Below are 24,172 nucleotides of genomic sequence, written 5' to 3'. Positions count from 1 at the left end.
GCCGGTCTCAGAGCACAGCATGGGCAGGGAATGGTGGGGAAAGGTATCTCAGGCAGAGCATGGTTAGTGAGGTGAAGAGAAGGAGAGTGTCCCAGGACGGTGTCGAAGGCTCTGCCGACTCCTGTCTGTGCTGTGTGGTCTCGGGAGGTGCCTCTCTGCTGCAATCACAGCTTCACCTACCAGATAGGCTGTAATCCCGTAGCAAGAGTGCCAGGCCAGCACTAAAGCTGCCTCCCCCAATGGCCACGGGTCCCACCAGTGATCATGGCACCTGCATTTGCAATCTGGAGCTCTGAGCGTTTGCGGTGGCCTCGTGCTTTGAATCCCGGCTAGCGTCTCGCACGGGCAGCACTGTGAGCTGGGGTTGACGTACACTGCTGCTTTCCCAGGAGAGTCCAGCGTGTGGAGAGAGGCAGCAGAACCTTTTCTTTTGCTGCCTACATACCTCACAAACTGTGAGCAATACGGGACCCCGAGCCCAGCACTCCCTGCACGGAGCCAAGGGTCAATTGGCTGAGGTGGAAAATGGCCTGGCAGCTCCCCACAGCTAAGCTCAGTCCTTCTGCCGGCTAAAGGCTCCTGGTGACTCCGTCCCCACAGCCCCTGTACTCGGACAGGGAGGGACCACACAAGGGCAATGGCTTTGCAGCACTCAGATGTGTTTGTCTGGAGAGTCCAGCAGCTGGATGAGCGTGGCTATGCCAGCTCCCAGGGCGTGCTCTCCTCCGGTGCCCGCCTTGTGACCTGCTCCTCTTGGCCCTTTCCTAGGTGTGAAACCAAGTGTCGCAATGGGACATACGGCGAGAATTGCGCCTTTGTGTGCAGCGACTGCTTCAACGGGGAGTGCCACTTTGAGACGGGCCGATGCCTCTGCCGGGCCGGCTCTCACGGCACCTAGTAAGTGACTCTTGTGTCTCGCGCTCTGTGCGACTGGCGTGCTGGGTGCATGGGCTGCTCCCGCCATTGCAGACCAGTCTGGATAAACACACCTGGATCTGGGCACATGGGCTGGGCTGTCTCTGACATCCCCAGGAGAGGAGGCTGCGGGGGAGAGCCCAGAGGAGTATGACACTGATCAGTGCTTAAATTGTAATGAAAGACGTGCCAGGGCTCAAGCCATTTACTTTTGTGACTGACGTGGCAAACCCAGAGGTGCCGGGTCTATGAACTGTCAAGACTAGAGGTGCCTTAGTCTAGAGGTGCCGGGGCTCAACCTTAGGAAGCACTGACAGTGTCCCCTAAATAATCTCTCTGGAGCCTGCAGAAGGAGGAGGGTCCCTTTTGATTGAAAGCACAATTCCCTCCAGGGGGAGCTAATTGATTGCAGTTCGTTATTGTACTAGCTGGGGTGGCAGGTGAGGGCGGCTCTGTCTGGCTCAGATCAAATGAACCTTCAATGTATCAGTGCAAAGTTATTCTTATTTCTTCATTCCTGGCTTCCGTCTGCTTGAGCCCCATCAATGAAATTATCCTGCGCCTGTTTCCTATTTTCAGTTGCAGACCGAGCACTGTCTACTTTTTCATTTTCACAAACCGCCCTTCCCAGGCTGCCCGGTGTTCATCTAGACACTAAGCAGAATTTGCTGAAGAATATACACCTCTACCCCGGTATAACGCTGTCCTCGGGAGCCAAAAAATCTTACCGCGTTATAGGTGAAACCGCGTTATATTGAACATGCTTTGATCCACCGGAGCGCGCAGCCCCGTCCGTCCCGTGTCCCCCCCCCCCCCCCCCGGAGTGCTGCTTTACCGCGTTCTATCCGAATTCATTATATCGGGTCGCGTTGTATCGGGGTAGAGGTGTACCTGGATTTTGTGTGATATGTTCTGTTTGTTTGTTGTGCTGGTTTTCACGGTGAGACCCAAAGTAGAGGGACAAACCGAACACAATTCTTAATACAAGAGAGTAATTGCAAGTAAAGCAAGAGCTTACTTTCCAAACCCCGTCACCTGCCACCATTCCAGAGACAGCTCGGTATTGTTGCACATTCATTATCGTCCTTCATACACCTTTTAAATGTATGACTCGGAAAAGGCCCGGAGTATACCAGTGCCACTTTAGTTCCACCCAGTCCAGGGAAGGTGGGGCTTTTTGTGATTTTCACCAATCAAAAACCAGCCAAACACAAACCCAACAACACAAACCCACTGAGAAACTCAGCGGCAAAGCAAATAAACAAGCAGAACGCTCCGAAGGGTTTTGAAATGGAACAGAAAACACATCCTGTGTTGTTCATGTCACACGCGCGTTCATCCCTCAAACATAAACAGGCACACCTCGTTCAACACGAAAAACCTGCCGTGCTGTGAGGAAAACACAAAAAGCCCAGAATCCGCTGGTGTGCTTGGTTTGTAATTAGATCGAGCCACATTTCTGCTGACACAATGACAGTGGTGTCGTGAGTCTGCCAGGTCCCACCCAAAGCACCTTGAATTGCTTAGGGAAGCCTCTCTGTAGAGCCCCTTGCTGTGGAAAATGTCCGCTGTGGTTTTTCTCAAAGTCCTTCTGGTGGTAACTGGCTGATAATATAGAGACATGCTCTTCCTGAGAGTTCAACCAAGAGTCACTGGAAAATTTTCTTGTCCAGTTAAGCAGCCGGGAGGCTGACGGTGATTGCAGAAGCAGGTGTGAACTTCCACAATGTGCTTTAGGAGAGTGCCGGTTGTTTTTTCAGTGCACGGAGTGGTTCCAGCTAAGGATGATTGATCCTGAGCATTCTCTCCTCCCCTTTGTTATATTTCCATTGTCAGCCCGTGTGGTGGATATAACAGCCTTGGGAACAATTCATGGTCATCAATGTTTGCTAATAGTGATTCACTGCATGTTTTAACGGTAGGTAGTAAGTGCTCTAGCCAAGGATCCTAGGGGAGGTGTCATCCACAGGCTGAAATTATTACCTCTTGTGGTTTACCAAGCCTGAAGATTACTGGAAATTCAGGTTTCTCTTTCAATTAATTGGTAAGATCTCTGTCTTGGAGAGGCTTATCTTGAACCCTAAGAGCGTTCCCTCTTCCTGTATGAGAGCAGATAGTGTTTGGAGGGAGAAGTGTGAATTGCTGCACGTAACAGGGAGGGAGAAATCCGCCATATTCCTCGTTCTGATGGGAAGAAGGGTTTAGTTGTTATGCAAATGACACAAAAATTAGGGGAGTGGTAAATATTGAAGAGGACTGGTCAGTGATGATTGGGATCACTCGGTAAAGTGGCCACAAGCAAACAATATGCGTTTTAGGTCAACTAAATATAAATATATACATCTAGGAACAAAAAATATAAGATAAAAGATATAGAAACCCTGCCCTATGAGGAAAGGTTACAACAATTGGGCATGTGTAGTCTGGAGAAAAGAAGACTGAGGGCAGACCAGATAACAGTCTTCAGAGCCGTTACTTACAGGATGGGGGACTCTATCCCTGGAAACAGTGACTCTGAAAGATTTGAGGATCATGGTTAAGGCTATGTTTTAGTCATGAGTATTTTTAGTAAAAGTCATGGACGGGTCACGGGCAGTAAACAACAGTTCACGGCCCGTGACTTGTCCATGACTTGTACTATATACCCCTAACTAAAACAGGGGCCAGGGCACCTGAGCTGTCTTCATGTCATTAATTATTAGTTCTCCTTCCCTGCTAAGTAGAGGACCTACACTTTCCTTTTGTCTTTCTCTTGCTCCTAATATATTTAAAGAACCTCTTCTTCTTACCTTTTATGTCCTTTGCAGGTGTAACTCATTTGTATCATTGTCTTTCTGATTTTGTCCCTACATGCTTGTGCTGTTCTTTTCCTCCTTTGCAATTCATCCATGTTTCCAGTTTTTGTAGGATTCCGTTTTGATTTTCAGGTCATTAAAGAACTCCTGATGGAGCCATATTAGCCTCTTACTGTTCTTCCTATCTTTCCTTTGTATTGGGATAATTTGCAGCTGTGCCTTTAGTATTGTCTCCTTGAGAAACTGCCAGCTCTCCTGAACGTCTTTATCCCATAGATTCGCTTCCCATTGGCCCTCACCTACCAGCTCTCTGAGTTTAGTTGGCTTTTTTGAAGTCCATTGTTCTTATTCTGCTGCTCTCACTCCTTCCTTTCCTTAGAGTCACCTTCACATTTGCAACCAATTCCTCCCTGTTGGTCAGAGTCAGGTGTAAAATGGCCGTCCCCCTCGTTACTTCCTCCACTTTCTGGGACAATAAATTGTCCCCCATGCATTCCAAGCACTGACTGGAAATATTGTGTTTTGCCATGTTACTTTTCCAATGGATGTCTGGGTAGTTAAAGTCCACCATTACTACCAGGTTCTTGTGTTTTGGATATTGTTATTTGTTCTAGAAATGCCTCATCCACCTCCTCTTCCAGATTTGGGGGTCTAGAGTAGACCCCTCCCATGACATCACCCCAATTTTCCCCTGCTTTTAGCTTTACCCAGAGACTTTCAACTGGTCTTCCTCTCACCTTCTTCTGGACCTCAGAACACATGTATATATTCTTGACATATAATGCAGTACCGTCTCCCTTTTTCCTTGCCTGTCCTTCTTGAAGAAGTTATACCCCCCTATACCAATATTCTAATCATGAGATTTATCCCACCAAGTCTTTGTGACACGAGTTATGTCACCAAGTCTTTGTGACACGAGTTATGTCATAATTAGCTTATGTACCCATACGTCTAGTTCTTCCTGGTTTTCCCCCATACTACTTGCATTTTTTTATAGCAGAAATATATGATGTTGAGCAGATTCCCTCACTGATTTCCCTCTTGATGTTCCTCTGAGCCTCTTATAATTTTCCATGTCCCCTCCCTACTGCCCGAACATTTAGCTCTCTCTTAAGGTTTTTTTTTTAATGCTTACCTGTGACCTTTTGTCACCTGCTCCCTTTGAAAGTAATTTATGACCCACCTCAGTAGGTTGGCATGTCTGTGTGTGAAGATGTTCTTCCCCTTTTTGGTCTGGGGAATGATTAAACAATTAGGAAACCTGCCTTATAGTGATAGACTCAAGGAGCTCAATCTATTTAGCTTCACAAAGAGAAGGTTAAGGCGTGACTTGGCCACAGTCTGTAAGTACCTACGTGGGGAGCAAATATTTAATAATGGGTTCTTCAATCCAGCAGCTAAAGGTCTAACACAATCCAATGGCTGGAAATTGAAGCTAGACAAATTCAGACTGGAAATAAGGCATAGATTTTAACAGAGTAATTACCCACTGGAACAAGTACCTCCATTACTGACGATTTTTAAATCAAGACTGGATGTTTTTCTAAAAGATCTGCTCTAGCCATTATTGTGTGGAAGTTCTCTGGCCTGTATTATTATACAGGAGGTCAGACTAGATGATCACAATGGGTGCTTGGAATCCACGCCAGCAGAGCCAGTGTTGATCTTGCTTTAGATTGGAGCAAGTCCAACCCAGGTGGAACCTACAATGCAAAAAGTTGGAGGTCATTTTTTTTTTCAATTTTTTTGAAGGGGGTGGGTTTGTTTTGACTTATTTGAAATTTGATACCAGAAAAGGTCATCAGAAATTTATTTATTTTGGGGGTTTTGTTTACCCTCCAGCTTCCCCCGCCACCATTGTGCACATATTGTCTCTCCCTTACTTCCCCTCCGCTTTTCTCTTTTTTTCCTTCCTTTTTTTCCATTTTCCCACTGGAAAAGGGGGCAAAAGGGAGAAACAACAAACTGAGAAACCAAAAGAGTCCTGGAAAGGTTCTTTCCTTCCCTGCCAAAACTGGCGCAGGAAGTGCTTTCCAGTCAATCTAGCTGCGTGAATGACTTGCGTGTCTTGTGCTCACCCCTTTGAGTGAGTTCTGTCACGCAGTGCAACTCTATCACGCAGGCTGCTGTCTGCCCAGTGAGCAAAAAACGGCGGCCAGGTTAGATTTTCACACTGTTCCTAGAGGTTTTGTTTTTCACAGCAAATGATCGTTCTCATGTGTAAGCCCGGGGCCTTACGTACTGCACAGATGAGTGTTGTGACCATTTGTCTTGTGTACCCAGCTCACTGCATCTCCAGCAGCACCTGTCGTGAAATCACTTGTTTGTTTCAGCTCTTCGTTTTCCAGAATCCCCTTCAGTGATTGATGGAACTGCTAACTGGAGGGGAAATTTGCTGTCTGACTAATCACTGTCTGCCTCGCCGCTCTGCTTTGCTTCCTCAAAACCGCACAGCGGTGATTAACTCTGGACAGCCAGGTCGCCAGTGCTAAGTGCCTCTTGTTGGCCCTTATTAAACAGAGTTGTGTAGCTGTCTCCCTCAACGGGTCTTATCAGTCAGATTGGGAGATTTACGACTAAACTGAGAAATAGCAGCCAGGATAGAAATAATCTCTCCTTGTCATCACGGCAGCTGCCAGAGATCGGGAGCAAAAGCTGCAGAACTGCCTCCAACCCCAGTAGAGGAGCGTGGGCCATCGTCTCCTCCCTGAAGTGGGGGATAGGGACTGGTGGGAAGTTGCTGATGGCCTGGCACAGATCAGTGGGCACACATGCACGCACACCTATGCTGCAGCCTCGCAATTCTGATTCTCTTGACGTTTGAGGTGTGTGGTCCGGTTTTGGGGCTGGGGCTAAGACACTCATGGCTTCCCAGATGTCCTGCTGGGGCCCTGCATTCCCATGTGTCCCGCGGAAACCGTGCTAGCAGTGGGGGAGGGCTGTGCTTACGCTTCCAAGGAGGGCTTTGATGGCTTCCTTAAGGAGCTGGAAAGCAGCTCTGTGATTTGCTGGCTGAGTCCAGCAGGGGGCACTGGAGCATCCCTTTTACAAATTGCACCATGTCGTTCCAACCCTGGCTGCGGAAGGTCAAGGCCAGAGTCATGTGTCTGACGCATGGCCCCTGGCAGGGAGGGCTTTGCAGGGTGCCCAGATGTTCGCTGACTCAGCCTTTTGATGCTGCTGCATTTTTCAGTGGAAGGAAAGGGGAAAGCAGTGGTGTTTTTGTGCCAATGCCCCCTGCTGTGTCACCCACCGCAAGGGTTCAGGCCCCAAAATCATGAGATTGGCTTTAAAATCAGGCGATTTTAAAACATATTTTTGGTTTGTTTATTTGCCTTCTGGTCTTAAGCCTGGAGGATTCACATTTTCTAGCTTTCTTCCTGATCCGCGATTACTAGAAATGTGCTTTCTGTAAGTGGAAACTTGAGAGTCTCCCATAATCACCTGACTCCAGAAGCTGGGGCTTTAAGCAAAACACCAGCTATGATGACGATCCTGTTAACAACATGAGAGTTGGTGACGCTGCCAGAGCCTTGTAGGGAAGAGCGTTGGGCTCAGTCAGGCGTGCTCCTCCTGGTGTCGTCGCATTGTGGGGACCCCATTTCCCTAGAACCTCTCCAGCGTACTCAGACAGGTGCAGGCTGCTTAGGGAGGCATGGGACACAGCGCGCACAAACCAGGGGGCGCCGATGCAAGGTTTGCGTGCACACGCTGCAGAGACTTGGTTTGTGTCACAAAGCCACAAGTGTCTCCTAGCTGTACAGGTCCAAGCTACGCTCACTTTAGTGTGATGGGGTGAAAGCAGCTTAGCGAGACTTTCCCCTTCACCTCTTGTGCACAGAGACGGCCGGGTCCTTTCCCCCTTTCACTGTGCTGATGGCTGGGTAGCAGGGTGGTATTGTGCTGGGTGGCGTTCTGTGCTGATCCTTCCACACCGTCTGCTCTCTTAATGAGGCAAGAGCTAGTTTTCTTGGTGCTGTTCTGCCGACTCACCTGGGATCTGACCCTCACGGGCTGGGTTTTCTTTGACGTGTCCCCCCCCGCCCCCCGGAGAGCAGGCCCTTCTAATTATAAGAGCATCTTAGACCTGTGTTTCCAGCCAGGCCCAGCTGATGTGCTGTGTGCTTGTGTCACATGGAGGACTCTGGTAGCTGAACGAACACCGTGACTCCAGAAGAGCCATCCCATCCAGAAGCTTTGTCAGCAGTTTAAACCCCTGCCGACGGGTTAAATATAACTTTGGTCAGCAGTTACTCATTGCCCCTGGCTTACAGACTAACTCCAGAAAGGGACTTGGCTTCACTTTGCTCAGGATAGAAAACTTTGTGGTAACTTTCCCGAACAGCATGTGGGAATTTCTCTGCAGGGCACCCGGTGACGTCAGTGAGGAGTAAGCCTGCATTTATTGCTGACAGTAACGTTAAAGAAATACCAGTAATTACAAGAAGGGAAGCGAGCCGAGAACAGCTGGAGACTGTTCCACCATCACAATCCCCCTGCAACTGAAAAGCGCAGACTTAGGTAAAGGGTGACACCAAGATTACTGCAGGGGTCCCTCAGTCTCGCCTGTTGAAACAGTTCCACCGTGTTTAAATAACTAAAGAGTCCTTGGAGCAGGGGGACTAGACCCGGGGTCTCCCACCTCCCAGGTGGTGCCATAATCAACCGGCTACAGAGTCATTCACTCTCTGGCCTGGTGAATGTTTAAGTATTTATCCAGAGTGAAACCGTTTCAACAGGAGAGATGGGGGCAGCCCCACATCAGCCTATCCCATGGCCCAGTGGCAAGAGCAGAGAGACCTTTCTCCCCTCAGAAAGAGGGGGGAGTCCCAGGTAAGCACTGTAACCATTGGGCACCACTCCTCCTCTGGCCCTTCCGTGTGAAGTAACTTGTTCTCCCCAGAAACGCCTTCGGCGCCTGCCTCCAGGAGAGGGGGCCTGGCTGTGATTGCTACCAGTGGGAGGCACCTCTCCGTAGCCCACACTTAGGCGCCAGTCTCGGGGGGGGACTTAGCACACACCCCGCCCATTGGCTAGTTTAGGCAGCTCTCTGCCTTGCCTGCTGGCTTTTGTGACTCGCAGTCTGAGGCACCTACTTCTCCCCATTCATTGTATAGGAGCCTAGGGACTGAATTCAGGCGTTGTGACTCTCAGTGGCGTTCCTGTGATTTTCTAGGTGCATAAAAATTAGGCGTTGTGATGCATGAGCCCATCCTTTCTCTTCCTGTAACCCCCTGCCTGGGGCGCAATGCACCTTCCAACTTTGCAACAAACGGAGCAGGGGTCCTACAGACAGCAGCCTCCTTTACTGCACAGCCCTGAACAATGCAGAATTCATACGCACAAGCAACCTTAGTCCTGGTATTTCTTGACTTTGCAATCTTACTAGTGTTCTGTTAACAGTTGTGTGGCATTTCCTGTTTGTTTTTTTAAAAAGCAAACTGAACAGATTCCATCATGTGGTCTCCTTTTGACACCCACATGGGTCATCAGCCGTGTAGAAACCTTTAAATCCACCACACAGACCTCTGCCACATAAGCTAATGGAGTAACTGATAGCAGTAGTAGGTTGTTATCCTCTGTGTGGACCAGCACTAGGGGGAGATGAGACGCTTTGCTAGTGAGTTTCACAGATGTTTGTTGACATCAGAGGAATGGTGAGATTTTGAATCTTGGATTCCTTTCCAGGCTCTGGAGAGGAGTTTAGACTAGTGAGCATCCCAGTTCCATTCTCCTCACCTAGGTAGTCCCAGTTTCCAATCCTCAGGCATTTCATCCCATCAATCCCCTTGCCCAGCTATTCCTAGTCCTCCCCCAACACCGACAGCTCCTTGCCCAGCCAGTCCTAATTCCCACCTTTCACCTCTCAATCTAATCTGTTCCTCTACTTTCCCCCCTCCAGTAACCCACACACCTCACTTCCCCATCCCTTCTGGCTCCCAGTCCCTGTTTCCCTCCCTGGGCTCCTTGTTCAAATCTACTTCCCTTGCCTCCCCCCCTAGGTCTGGTGCTTGCCACCCCACTGCAGATTTCAAATCCCCGCTCCAAACCATGGGGTGTGAGAGCTTCTCAAAGAATTTTTCTCACTACAATTTCAGCTGAGCAAAACAATGGATTTTTCACTAGTCTCCTTCTTGGAAATGGCTGAACCACTTAGGCTGAAATTTTCCAAAACAATTCAGCCTGAGGCAGGCACCCAGCATGAAAAATGTCAGCCCAACCAGTTAACGATTGGCACCGTTATGAGCAACTGAAAATAGGGTCTCATAACAGAAATGTCAGGCAAGTTTAATAATAGGTAATGCTACCCGCCTCGTCTATAATAACAGAGAACAGCGCTGCTTCCAACAGCTGACATCCAATCCCTGACCCAGCTGCTCTGAGTGGATGTGAAGCCTGCACGGACTCTGCGCTAATCCCTGTGTTGTGCCTGGCACATGGTGCCACATGGGCACGGAGCTGGGCCGGGGGAAGCTTTGTAAGTTAAAAAGGCATGAAATGTGCTCGGGCCAGGCTAGCCCAGCTGAATCCCTTTGAGGCCTGACAGCGCAGCAGCTGCCGGCAGCAGGCTGGAACGTGCCAGCTACGCTCTGCCTGGTGGAGACAATGGGCCCTGGAGTCTTTGTGTTTTATCATTGCTGAAGGCGCTAGGTTCAAGCCCAGGGACGTGGCGCTGAGAGAGGGCTGGGTTTTATGGTGGGGAAAGCAACAGGGGGCAGAGCCAGACGGTGACTCCCTCAAGCGCATCGTGTGCATCACGTGAATGAGGGCTGTCACCGCTTCAGATCATAGCATCCGGGAGCTCATCCAGGCACAGAGAAGCGGGAACCCTTCGACCAGGGGTGGGCAAACTTTTTGGGCCGAGAGCCACATCTGGGGATGGAAATTGTATGGCGGGCCAGGAATGCTCATGAAATTGGGAGTTGGGGTGCAGGCTCTGGGGTGGGGCCAGAAATGAGGAGCTCAGCATGCAGGAGGGGGCTCTGGGCTGGGGCAGGGGATTGGGGTGCAGGAAGGGGTCAGGGGTTCAGGCTGCGGGCGGCGCTTACCTCAAGCAGCTCCCAGAAGCAGTGGCATGTCCCCTCTCCGGCTCCTACATGGAGGCGTGGCAAGGCAGCTCTGCGCACTGCCCCATCCACAGGCACCACCCCTGCAGCTCCCATTGGTCGCGGTTGCCGGCCAATGGGAGCTGCGGGGGCGGCGCTTGGGGCGGGGGCAGTGTGTGGAGCCCCCAGCTGTCCCTACGCATAGGAGACGGAGGGGGGACGTGCCGCTGCTTCCGGGAGCCATGGCACTCGTGGAGCGGGGCAAGCTCCGGATTCCACTCCCCAACAGGAGCTCAAGGGCCGGATTAAAATGTCTGAAGGGCTGGATGTGGTCCCCGGGGCTGTAGTTTGCCCACCCCTGCCTTAGACACTGGCAAACTTCACTGAGGAAGGCAGTCTGTGCAGAGCACATTGGCAATGGACAAGCCCAGTGCAGAGCATATGTCTGGAGGGGCCAGCGGACCCAGCATAGAGTGCACTGGGGGCAGCTCAGAGCTCGTGCCCCATTGATTGGCTTGTTGTTTGCTACCCACTGCACCTGTTGCTCTCTAGGCACCGGAATAAGTTCTCACACACACAGATCTGCACAGCAGACAGGGGGTCCCCATCCTCTCTGCATGTCACCTCCTCTGCTAAGGTGCTGGCCCCTCACCCCACCCCTGAAGAGAAGCTGCTAGCGTGGCAGGAAGGGCCATAGATTCCGGTTCTGCCAGGCTAGGGCCCAAACCATGAAGGATTTATGGCTCCGAGCTAATGTCTTCACTTTCACCAGAAGCAGCGGCAGTTCTGAGCACCCTGACCAATTTCTCAGGACGGCTACGGCAAAAGAGGGATGATCCAGGGAAAACCTGGACCGGCGGCAGCCCTAGTGCAGCGCTGCTAGTGAGCGGGTGATTGCATCCCATGCCTGGCCACAGCTCACGTAGCGTGTGCTATGCTGATTCAGGCTGCAGGAGACGCAGGAGCCAGGAGAGGCCATCTTCTCCTCGCCAAGCCCAGGTGCTAAGGAGCCCGTTGGGCCCCCCCAGCTGTCTGGACACTCGGGCACTGCAAACGTGACCTGGCAAATCCCCACAACGCGGTGGCAGCTGCCACCTCTGCTCTTTCCTTGGCTTACTTCTTCGGCTGCGTCTGCACAGAGCTTCAGCCACCTGCTCGCAGCTGAGCCCCGGTCTGGGCTTGCAGCAGGGGAAGCTGAGAACCTGCCCCACCTGAGGCGAGAGGTATAGCGCTGAGAGTCTGTCTCCAACGCCTGGCACTTCAAAGCCCCCCCCTGAGGCTACAGGTGTGCTGCAGAGAGCAGCAGGTGACAGGGCAGAGCCCTCAGGTGAGATGAGCCACCACCTAACAGAGCCCTTTGGGCTGGTCCTCCTGCGAGACTGGAACAGAGCCACATAAGCACAGTTCTTACCATACAAGCCGGGCTCCACAGACATGGCACCAGCGGCCAGGGCACCGTGGTGATGGGCACCATCTGAGGATCTCCATAGGACAGGACCTCACAGTCAGGCTGTCAGAACCACTGTAACTCGTCCTGGTCCACCACCAGGAGGAGGCCATCTACCGATGAGACCAGCAATCCCTGCTTACCCAGTCCTAAAAGCTGGAGGGATGGGCTCCAGGGAATCTGAGAGCCCCATCTATTGCTGTCGACACCTAAAGGCAACCTGTAATTCCCCGGGGAATTACAGACCAGTCAGCTTAACTTCTGTACCTGGAAGATAAGGGAGCAAATAATTAAGCAATCAATTTGCAAACTTCTAGAAGAAAAATAAGGTGATAAGTAACAGTCAACATGGATTTGTCATGAACAAATTGTGTCAAACCAACCTGATAGCTTTCTTTGACAGGGTAACAAGCCTTGTGGATAGGGGGAAGCGGTAGACGAGGTATGACTTGACTTCAGTAAAGCTTTTGATATTGTCTCACATGACCTTCTCATAAACAAACTAGGGCAGTGGTCTCCAACCTTTTTAGGCCCAAGATCACTTTTTGAATCTAAGGGCAACCCAGGATCTACCCCACCCCTACCCCGAGGCCCTGTCCCTTCCCAAAAGCCCTACCCCACTCACTCCACCCCCCCTTTCTCTGTCGCTCGCTCTCCCCCACCCTCACTCACTTTCGCTGGGGTTTGGGAAGGGGTGCGGGCTCTGGGCTGGGGCCGAGGGGGTTGCAGTGTGGGAGGGGGCTCTGGGTTGAGCCTAGGGCAGGGGGTAGGGGTACAGGAGGGGGTATGGGGTGCAAGCTCTAGGAGGGAGTTTGGGTGCAGGAGGGGGCTCTGGGCTGGGGCAGTGTGTTGGAGTGCAGGAGGGGGTATGAGGTGCTGGCTCTGGAAGGGAGGTCAGGGCTGGGGCTTGGGGTGCAAGAGGGGGTATGGGGTGCTGGCTCTGGAAGGGAGGTCAGGGCTGGGGCTTGGGGTGCAGGAGGGAGTATGGGGTGCAAGCTCTAGGAGGGAGTTTGGGTGCAGGAGGGGGCTCTGGGCTGGGGCAGTGTGTTGGAGTGCAGGAGGGGGTATGGGGTGCTGGCTCTGGGAGGGGGGTCAGGGCTGGGGCTTGGGGTGCAGGAGGAGGTATGGGGTGCTGGGTCCAGGAGGGGGCTCAGGGATGGGGGTTGGAGTGCAGCCTCCCGCCGAGCAGCACTGACTTCCAATGGCTCCCAGTCGGGGGTGGGCACAGCAAGGCTAAGGCAGGATCCCTGCCTACCCCAGCCCCACACTGCTCCTGGAAGGGGCCAACGCGCCACTGTGCCCCTGGGTGGGGGGAGGAGGGAGGGCACATAGCTCCAGTCCCTCCAATGGGAGCTGCGGGGGCGGTGCTTGCAGGCAGGAGCAGCGCACAGAGGGAGATCCCTCTCCCTCCGCCCCCAGGGCCACAGGGGCACATTGGCCCCTTCCGGGAGCGGCACGGGGCAGGGGTAGGCAGGGAATCTGCCTTAGCAGCAGTCACACTGCACCGCTGGAGATTGTGATCGACTGGGAGATCCTCTAAGATCGACTAGTCGATTGCGATCAACTGGTTGGTGACCAATGAACTAGGGAAATGCAACCTAGATGGAGCTACTATAAGGTGGGTGCAAAACTGGTTGGAAAAACCATTCCCAGAGAGCAGTTATCAGTGATTCACAGTCAAGCTGGAAGGGCATAACGAGTGGAGTCCCTCAGGGATCAGTTCTGGGTCCAGTTCTGTTCAATATCTTCATCAATGATTTAGATAATGGTATACAGAGAACACTTATAAAATTTGCAGACAATACCAAGCTGGGAGGGGTTGCAAGTGCTTTGGAGGATAGGATTAACATTCAAAATGATCTGGACAAACTGGAGAAATGGTCTGAGGTAAATAGGATGAAATTCAATAAGGACAAATGCAAAGTACTCCACTTAGGAAGGAACAATCAGTTGCACACATACAAAATGGGAAATGCCTGCCTAGGAAGGAGTACTGCAGAAAGGGATCTGGGGTCATGGTGGATCACAAGCTAAATAGGAGTCAACAGCGTAACGCTGTTGCAAAAAATGCGAACATCATTCTGGGATGTATTCAGGGCCGGCTCCAGGCACCAGATTACCAAGCAGGTGCTTGGGGCAGCCGCTTCGGAGAGGGGCGGCACGTCCAGGTATTCGGCGGCAATTCGGCGGACGGTCCCTCACTCCCGTGCCGAGCAAAGGACCTCCCACCAAATTGCCGCCGCAGATCACGATCGCAGCTTTTTTTGTTTTGTTTTGGCTGCTTGAGGTGGCCAAAACCCTGGAGCCGGCCCTTGATGTATTAGCAGGAGTGTTGTCAGCAAGACACGAGAAGTAATTCTTCCACTTTACTCAGCGCTGATTAGGCCTCAGCTGGAGTATTGTGTCCAGTTCTGGGTGCCACATTTCAGGAAAGATGTGGACAAATTGGAGAAAGTCCAGAGAAAAGCAACAAACATGATTAAAGGTCTAAAAAACATGACCTATGAGGGAAGATTGAAAAAATTGGGTTTGTTTAATCACTATGGCTCCAACTGAGCAATCACCAAACCATGTGCAAAGGCAGGAGTATGCTGAGAATGGGTTGACTAGTCCCATTGACTTCAATGGGATTCCTTACATGCTTAATTGCATGGCTGGAGGCAGACCTAAGGGGAGGCATTGGCAAGCTCAACAGATAACAAAGCCAACACTGGGTCTCCCCACCAGATTTTATCAGCCAAGGAGCTGTGGGTCCAGCCCACATGTTGTGGCCCCAGCTCCCTGAATGCCCCCAGCGCTTTAGTGAGCACTCCAGGAACTTGGACATACGGGAACAGAACGTTCACAACGATCGATCAGGCGAGGCATTTCCAGCAGAGAGAGGGAAGTATTAATACCACTGTACAAAGCATGGGTAAGACCTGCTCTGAAATACTCTTTACATCTCTGGTCACCTGTGTTTGAGAACGGTGAATTCAAACGGAAACAGGAGCAGAGACGATCTAGTGGGATGATGAAGGGAGTGGAGGAGACTGGAAGAGCTTAGCCTAGCAAAATGAAGGCTGAGAAGGGACCTGACTGCTCCCGATAAATATGTCAGGGGGGTAAACACCAGGAGGAGAGAGGAGCTATTGAAGCTAAAGGTCAGTATTGGCACAAGAACAAATGGCCATAAACCAGCCAGGGCCAAATTCAGGCTGGAAATTAGAAGGTTTCTGACCATCAGAGGGGTGATGTTCTGGAACAGCTCCCATTAGGAACAGTGGGGGCAAACAACTTACTTGGTTTAAGAGAGAGCTGGACAAAGGTAGGAGTGGGATTGTATGATGGGGTTGCTTGTGAGGGTGGGGGGCAGGGCTCAGCATGCCTTATTATGTTCCTAAAACTCATGCTTCAGGTTTTCAGCCACAACCAGCAGGGTTCAGGAAGGGATTTCTCCCACCCCTCTTCCCCCCCGTATTCTGGGATTGTTGTCTTTTATTTCCTTCCTCTGAAGCAGTTGTTCTCACCCTATTTACCATTGTGGGCTGTATATGCAGCTCTCTGTGTGTTATGTGGGCTGCATCCACACACTAGATATCCTACCTGTGTATCTACAAAAGAAAGCATGTTTTGTGTTTGTTATATGACAGCAATAGGATTCAAACCGAGCTGGTGCCTTTCGTTTCAACACCGGGCTGAGCGTCTGGAAAGCGCAGCTGTGGTGCCTGGGAGCCCAGCTGGGGACTGCCCCTTCAGTCCGGGAATGCCCCCTTCACCCAACCCCACAGCGATTATCCCCCCAGCACCCAGGAACCCCCAACGCTGGGCTGGCACATCTGCCTGCCCTGCAGAGACAGGGGGCCTTGTCAAGGGCAGAACGCCCCCCGCCAGGACTGCCCTCTCCGGCAGCCAGCCCCCACCCAGGGACTGCCCCCCATGCACCCAGCCCCTCACCTAGAGTCTGTCTCCCATGCACCAGCTGCACCCCCCTCCTCAGCCCCCTGCACATTCCTCCCTGCGTCCCCCGCAGCCCTAGCCCCCTGCACCCTTTCCCCTCACCACAGCCCCCTACGTCCCCCTGCCTGTGCCCCCCTTGGACCCTCTTCTACACACTCACTGGTCTCCTACCTCAGCTGCACATTGCTCATCTGGGCAGCCCATCCTGCGGCTGCGGTCCCAGTACTGGAGAGCTGTGATGCCCCAGGCTGGGGGCTGGTGCCTAGTAGAGTGAGGCAGGGATCTGTGTGAACTCCATTCTCACAGCACATTCGGTCATGATCAGCAGTGGCAGTATTGGTGCATTGGCAGGGGATAAGTAAACTGGGAGCTGTTCAGACTCCAGTGAGGAGAGATGCGGAGCCCAGCAGGAATGACAAAGTGGGCTTGGTTCTGGAGAAATGTGCGCGATCTCCCGTGAAACACACGGGTGGGAGCAGAGAGCAGCAAACAGGGAGTTGCAGACAGGGCTCGTGTGATTTGGGGCTGCACAGTGGGGTGTGTGTGGTGGGGGGGGGGTTGGCTGTGTGAGACTCCGGGGTGACTGCACCTGGCACTTTATCTTCAGTGCTGGCACTTGGTTACCAGAACAACCCTGAAGGCTGGAGGAAGCTCAGAAGAAAGCAAGGAAGGACCAGAAAGCTGGCGATTTGTGAGGGGAGATTAAACAGCGAGCTATGAATGAGTAGTTCCTACAGGGGCAGGATACCAGCAGGTGGCATAGCTGAGGGCACAGCGGGGGCATACAGGCTGCTCTGAGAGGGTCAGCCTATAATAGAAATGAGATGAAAGTGAGAAAGGGGCAATTTAGGCCAAATCCCAGAGCAAACTTTGTGTCATCAGCAGGGATCCTAGAAATCCGTTTGCCACAGAAAAACGCAGAATTTGCATTTTTACAGAGAACCTTTAGTTTCTACCTTTTGTGAAAAAATAAGCACATATATTAACCGTTAACTAAATTTTAATGAAAGTAACAGTGTCACTTCTTCAATGTGCACAACCTCCCCCTCTTGTGGTTGATTTTTGAATGCCCATTACATTTACATCGCTAAACAGACTCCAATAAAGTGTTTCCGGCGTATAGAGGTTACTCAATGGCATATAGGGGTTTGTGTTCTAATGCATCTCAAATTTCACTTCAGCCTCCAGGACTAACTCAGAAAGTGAGTAATGTTAATAGAAAAGCAATTTTCACTTTATTTTTTGTGCATTTAAAAAAAAATCTGAAAATATAGAATACAGACAGAAGTATTTGGAATCTGGAAGAAATACAAATTGCAATTCTATTGTATTGTATTATAATGATTGGTGTCACTGGTAGGCTTCAAACTTGCTTAAAAATTGTAAATATATCAATAAAACGTGTTCAGCTGATACTGTATATATTGTGGCTAGGAAAACTAAAGTTCAGCCTTTCATTTTAATCACAGAAAAACAGATTTTTATGTTTTTTTATAGGAGAATTTTGGGGTTTTTATCACGGAAAATTAGGATCACAGGTCATCATGACCTGGCCCCCTGAGGGACGTGACGGCGTCCCAGCACGAACTGGCAGGACCAAGCATTGGGAAACACCCTGAGGGACCATGCAGTCCCAGGCCCTGCAGAGTGATGGTTTTTCTCTTATTTCTGGCTCATTGCCCACTTTGCCCTTCCAGCACCAGCGACTGGTCTAAGAGAGCTCTAGCCCAGGAGAGCCCCATCATCTCCCGCTAGAGGGAGCTACGTGGTTGCTGCAGGCTGGAGTGGCAATGGAAGCTACCTGCCAACGCCCCAGCTCCAGCCCTCAAGGGTCTGCTCCTTTCCAGGGCAGATGGTGTCCTGGCCCCTGGGACAGCGTGGGGAGCCATGGTCCCTTGGGTGCTGATGGCATCATGGACTGCTGCAGGGGCCCAGAGCACAGCTTCTGGTGGATAAATGCCAGGGCTGTTGGGTTGTGGCCTGTGGGCTTGGCCCACGCCAGCGATTGTGGCAGGAGCTGGGATCTCAGTCCAGGCCTGTATTCCCATTCCTCATTTACCCTGGGCCATTCCTTCATTGGCCCCCAGGGTGGGTGCCACAGAAGTTAGCAGGGCTTTCTCATCTCTAACCTCCATGGCTGTGGTCCTCTGCTCCCCTGCCCCAGGCTGCTACAGATGCTTGTGTGTCTGGCCAGTGGTGACCATACAGCTCCTCCCTCTGTCCCTTCCAGCCTGCAGCTCAAGCCTGGAATGGGGAGTGGGGGAATGGCTGGGGCTCCTGGGAAGCCCTGAGCAGCTCCACTTCTTTGTTCCGCACACGTCTCTTGTCGCTTGAGCCACCAGGATACGGGAGTTTCCTCCCAGCGCAGCTCCACCCCCAGGCGGAGATCCAGGGCAGGTGTTGCAGCTCCAGGGGGCTGTGAGGAGCCCAGTGGGGGGCTCAGAACTGCTGATGTGGGACTCTCTCTCTCTCCTCTCCAGCTGTAACCTGACATGCCCAGCTGGTCAGTACGGAGTCAACTGCGCCAAGTCCTGCAGCTGCCATGATGACACATGTGACCCCCTGACTGGAGCCTGCCACATGGGTGAGTGCAGCAGTTGTGTCTGGGTGTGGAGTCGGATGGGGGCGGGCAGGGCCCCTTTCTGCTATATTATCTAGAAAACAGGAGCTGTGGGGGTGGGGCTTTCAGCTATCCTGGTGCTTCTCCCCCCAGGCACTCCAGCCCCCCTTACACACTGCACCCAATCCTGTTGCTAAGAGGAGCCAGGCCCACTTGCCCCAGACATAACTGAGATGCTCCCCAACTCTTCCTGCACCCGCTGTCCAGGAGAGCCCCACAGCTCTCTCCCCTCCCCCCCTCTGGTTGGCTTGGGTCAGGTAGGTTCTCAGTGCACCAGACGAGCACTGCATGTGCATCTTAGAGCCACAGCCTGAGCTCCGGCACACTTCCTGTACGGGGCACGCCCTGGGGCCTTCAGTCTCTCTCCTGTGCAGACCTCAGGGCTATTGTCCAGGTTCCATAACCAGAGGATGGCCACTGTGTCCTGGGAGGCCAGGCATTGTAGGCCGCTCTCCAGATGTCAGCTTGGGCACTCTTCCACCATGTGATTTATTGTCTGCAAAGCTGCCCCACCGTCACCGTGTGGGGAGGAAACCAGGACAAGCTGGGGCATGGGTGCCGCAGCTCTGGTGGAGCCAGAGAGTCGCCTGCTGAGGATCTGCAATCAGGCGGACAAGGAAGCAGGTGCAGCGATAGATTCTTGAATGCATTGAGTGTGTTAGACTCGCTTTCCTGCTGATGCTTCGAGTCTGTTAGGACCAGCAGCAGTGAAGATGTTATCAGCTTAGGCTGCCGGGGTGTGTGCAGTGACCACGGCAACAGGAAGTTTTCATGTAGGGAACAGTCTAATTGCATTGTGTATAAACAGTATGGACTAAGCCAGGCTTTGCAGCAGATTCTCCCCAATTGTTCTAGCATTGCCCATAGATCTCAGGCCACAGTGCCCTGCTGTTCTGGTCCTGGGCGCACCCTCAGACATGCACAGAGCTCTGCTGATGCCCCTCGATCCCGACCTACAGCCCTCCTGCTCGGCCCGTTCTATTCCCTCCCATGCACACAACTCTCAATACCTCTCAGTCCTGACCTGCAAAACACCTGCTATCCTAGCCCTGGGTCTGCTGTGATTGAAATGACCGGTCATGCCAGACTCTGAGGGTATTGGAGCATGAACTCAGACCTACGGGGGTTCATCCTCGCTAAGCAAGGGAGTGGTGTTTTACTGACACGTGTTTAACAGAGGAGCCGTGGGACATGCTGCCGAGTGGTCAGGGCATGTGTGGACCCTGCTTGGATCCACAACTAGTGTGCATGATGCTGACTGTGCCATGGCTGTGTCTGGCTGCCTGGTGTCACCTGACCTCGACCTGCCTGTTACAAATCAGCTTTAAACACTATTTAATTGTCTAGTGAAGGGGTGACCAGAAGTGAAAGCCACGTGCATGGCTCACCTTGGCAGTTCATATACCCCCATCCTGCACCATGGAGCCCGTCCTGTCCCACCCTGCCAGCCCTGCCCAACGTTAGCAAATTGCCATGACCCTGCCCTTTCCCACCATCCTCCCTTGTGCCGTGCGCTGCTCTGCTCCTCCACACCTGCTTCTGCTCCGCACAGGTGTGCACACTGGGAAGCGCCAGGAGAGAACTGGAATATTATACAGGGAGCACTGGATGACCTAGAGGACTGGAGTAGTAGAAATGGGATGAAATTCAATAGTATAAAGTGCAAGTTCGTGCACATAGGGACTAGTAACAAGAATTTTTGCTGTCAACTGAGATCTCATCGACAGAGAACGTGAAAGAGCTGGGTGCAGTCATTCATCACAGGCTGGCTCTGAGCCACCAATGTGATGTGGCTGCGCAAAAGGCAGATGAAATTCTAGGATGTATCAAGCAACAGAGAGTCCTGTGGCACCTTTAAGACTAACAGATGTATTGGAGCATAAGCTTTCGTGGGTGAACGCCCACTTCGTCGGATCCGACACATCTGTTAGTCTTAAAGGTGCCACAGGGCAGGGCTCTCCGTTGCTTTTTACAGATCCAGACTAACACGGCTACCCCTCTGATATAGGATGTATCAGGCGAGGAGTTGCCCCTCGAGCCAGGGAGGTATGAACGCCATTGCACAAGGCACTGGGAAGAGCTCATCTGGAATACGGGCTACAAGCCACGTTCAAGAGAGATGAAGTCAAACTGAAGCAGAAGCAGAGCAGGGAAAGGGAGCCCCTAGCACATGAGACGAGACTACAAGAGTTTGGTTGTGTAGCCGAGCAAAACCCAGGCTGAGTGGGGATCTAAGTGCTCTTGTAAATACATCGGGGGGTAAACACCAGGGGGAGGGACGAGCTAGTGACGCTAAAGGACAGTGTTGGCCCAAGAACAAAGGGGGCTAAACTGGCCACAGGTAAATTGAGGCTGGAAACTAGAAGGTTTCTAACTATGGGAGGAGCGGGGTTCTGGGACAGCTTCCCACCAGGAGTGGGGCAAACTGACTTGGTTTTGAGATGAAGCTTGATAAGTTTACCAATGGGAGTCTATGATGTGCTGCCTGCGAGAGCAGGGGACTAGACTGCCCCCTTCCAGTCCTGTGTCCCCCAGCCTGCTCTGTCACCTGCTGGCTGAGTTTTAACCAGGGGCCTCTTTATCTGTGCCTTGTGCAGCACTTTGCCTGTCATCAGCACTGAATCCATTAGGAGCGTGATAGGCAGGAGCATCCCCTGGCAGGAGGGGGCTTCCTGGCCCTTGGCCCTCTGCACAGAGAGCTTCGGGCTGGGCTCTGGGTCAGCCCCCTTGTGCTGGATGCTGGCACCTTTAGAGGAGTCAAGCTCGCTGGGGTGCTGCTTTCTCTGCTCTGCATGCCAGGGGCTGCCAGCTGTGCCAAGCTCTGTGCCGTTCCCTTTGATTCTCTCCGGGACGTGGGATGAGGCATGCGGCCTGCCTGAGCCCCCACATCCAGCTGTGAAATCCAGGCACCAGTGTGAGGAATGGGGGATGCCAGGAGCCAGTAGGCCGTGGTTCCTCTTTCCTAGCAGCTTGGGCAGGCACGTGTGGGGGAGTGCAGCTGGCTGCCCGAGAGGCCTCACGGCTCAGGGCTGAGCTCCAGTTCCTCACGAGCTGGGTGTCCTGTTCTCTCCTTTCCCAGAGTCGCCAGGTTCAGTCTAGCGACTCCATTGGTCTCGGTGTTGCCGGGCCCCGGGCTGCTCTGCCAGCAAAGGCCTTACTCACCCCCTCATTCCCATCGGCAGGTTGTTCCCATCTCTGAGATAGCAGCTCTGTTTGCTGTCTCCCCCGGGGGACTCCGGTCAGTCCAGTGGTTGGCACAGACCATCCCGTCTGGAATTTGCACAGAGCGGTTCCTTGCACAGGGGCGGGAAGCTGGACAATCCTCATTGTTGGTCACCTGGGCCCTCTGGCTCCAGCTCCCTGCTCTGATCTGCTTTTCTGTCTCCCTCAAGCCCCATGTGAGAGTCCCTTTGGAGACTGAAAGAAGCCACAGTTGGACTGAGCCCTGCTGGGCCAGATGGCTCCAGATCTCACTTTTGCTCGGGCACGGGGAACCCGTGATGGACCCCCAGAGAATGATGAGAGAGGCCATGCTCCAAGGGGTAGTGACCGAGAAGCCTGGCTGAGCCGCCTTGCAAGCAACACTGGGGAACCCGAGACAAGAGATCAAGACGGCCATGGGTTGAGCAGCATCAGAGCCCAGTCTGAACACCATCAGAGAGAAGCGTAGGAGCAGGAACAGTGCACCATTACGCACAGAGTGTCAGGGATCTGCTAGCCCAGGGCGGCAGAGCCACATTCTGCCTCCCCTGCACCAGTGGCTGGGAGATTCCTCTCTTTCTGCATAGCCCCAGCTCCAACGTGAGGGCCATGGCTGGAGAATTGCTGCTCTCCGGCTCTTCCCTGCAGCTGGAAAGGCCCCTTGGGAGTGGAACTGGCTCCTGGCTGACTCCACCTTCATCCTCCTTCCTCCCCAGCAGGATCCACACAAAGTGTGGTGAGGCCTTCCCCAGGAATCAGGCCCACCACATCACAGCCAGGCCCGGCAGCAGCCACTGGCTTGGAGAATCTTCTGTGGCATTAGGAAGTGAAATGCATGGAACGCTCCAGCTGAAATCCTGCAGGGCCAGGAAATTCCAGTCCGTACGGTGCAGACAGCAGCGCCAGCCTCATTGCACAGCGGGAGCACCGCTCATGCCTGTGTCTCTGGTTACACAGATGGTTTAAAGTTATTCGTCTTCCTGTGGGACCCATGAAATGTGCCAGATGCTTTCTCTCCAGTGCCACCCCGTCTCCTTTCTCCCTTTTATCTCGAAACTCATTGAACCTGCTGCTTGGAGTTCCTCTCCTCCAATGCCATCTTCAATCCAGCATCCTCCCCCTGTGCACCACTAAAACTGCTCTCACCAGAATGTCCTCTCCCTGGCCAAACTCAGAGCCAGTGCTCCACCCCCCTCAACCTGCCAGCCACCAACCGGGCTGCTCTTCTTGGAATGGTGCGCCCCTCGGGTTCGGAGCCTCTTGCCTCTCCCAGGTCCCCTCCTCCCTTTCTCATCACTCTGTCAATGTTTCAGATGTAGGATCCTCTTCTTACCTGCCCAGGTTTCACAGAGAGTCCCCCAGAGCTCTTTGTTGTCGCCTCCCCTTCTCCCTTTAACCTTGTCTGCATAATCTCATTCAAAACCACGTGTTGACTACTGTCCTTTTGCTGACAATCCCCAGATCTTAGGGGCAGCCCTATGAACTCTCAGGGAAGATTGGGTAGGAGCAGGGAGGTGACATCTAGGTTAGATGAGACCATGACTGAACACTGCATCTAGTTCTGGTGTCAAAATTCAAAAACATGTTGACTAAATGCAGAGGATTCAGAGATGAGCCACAAGAATGATTCAAGATCTGGAAAACCTGCCTTATAGTGAGAGATGCAAGGAGATCACTGTATATACCTTAATAAAGAGCAGATTAAGAGGTGACTTATCACAGCCTACAAGTGCCTACAGGGGACGAAGATTTCTGATAGTAGATGGCTCTAAATCCACAGCTCCAGAGAACTTTCCTCCAAGAGTTTTAAAAGAGCTGGCTGAGGAGTGTGCTGTACCATAAATGTTGATTTTCAAAAGTCTCGGAATAGTGGAGAAGTTCCAGAAGACGGGAAGAAAGTGAATAGTGTGCTAATTTCTAAAAAGGTAAATGACCCATATCATTATAGGCTTCTCAGCCTGACATCAATCCTGGGCAAGACAATGGAGCAGCTGCCACAGAACTCGATTAATAACTAAAGGGGAGGAATGTAATTCATGCCAATCAGCCTGGGTTTATGGAAAATAGATGCTGTCAGGGACAATGGGTCTTGAACACTGGTACACAGGGCTCTTAAGATCCAATACGTTCTGACCTGTCACCTTGTGTCCTCTTAATGATCCCCAGAACTACAAGCCCAACGCTGATGGAGAACTCCAGTTCTGGGATC

General features: G+C 52.3%; 1 protein-coding gene across 2 annotated transcripts in view; it reads left to right on the top strand.

Moving 5' to 3' along the window:
• The window catches only part of SCARF2 (scavenger receptor class F member 2), an 89,937-nt gene that overhangs the window by 30,181 nt on the left and 35,584 nt on the right, over window positions 1-24,172 (top strand). For both annotated transcript variants that reach the window (XM_034791297.1, XM_034791296.1), the window contains exons 6-7: window positions 769-897; window positions 18,623-18,726. In XM_034791297.1, coding sequence (XP_034647188.1) covers window positions 769-897; window positions 18,623-18,726 — 233 coding nt within the window. The remainder of the gene's footprint in view (window positions 1-768; window positions 898-18,622; window positions 18,727-24,172) is intronic.

Source organism: Trachemys scripta, chromosome 15 (assembly GCF_013100865.1).
Source record: "Trachemys scripta elegans isolate TJP31775 chromosome 15, CAS_Tse_1.0, whole genome shotgun sequence".
Taxonomy (NCBI): domain Eukaryota; kingdom Metazoa; phylum Chordata; order Testudines; family Emydidae; genus Trachemys; species Trachemys scripta.
The sequence above is the reverse complement of the archived record's forward strand: the minus strand, read 5'-3'. Positions and strand labels throughout refer to the sequence as shown.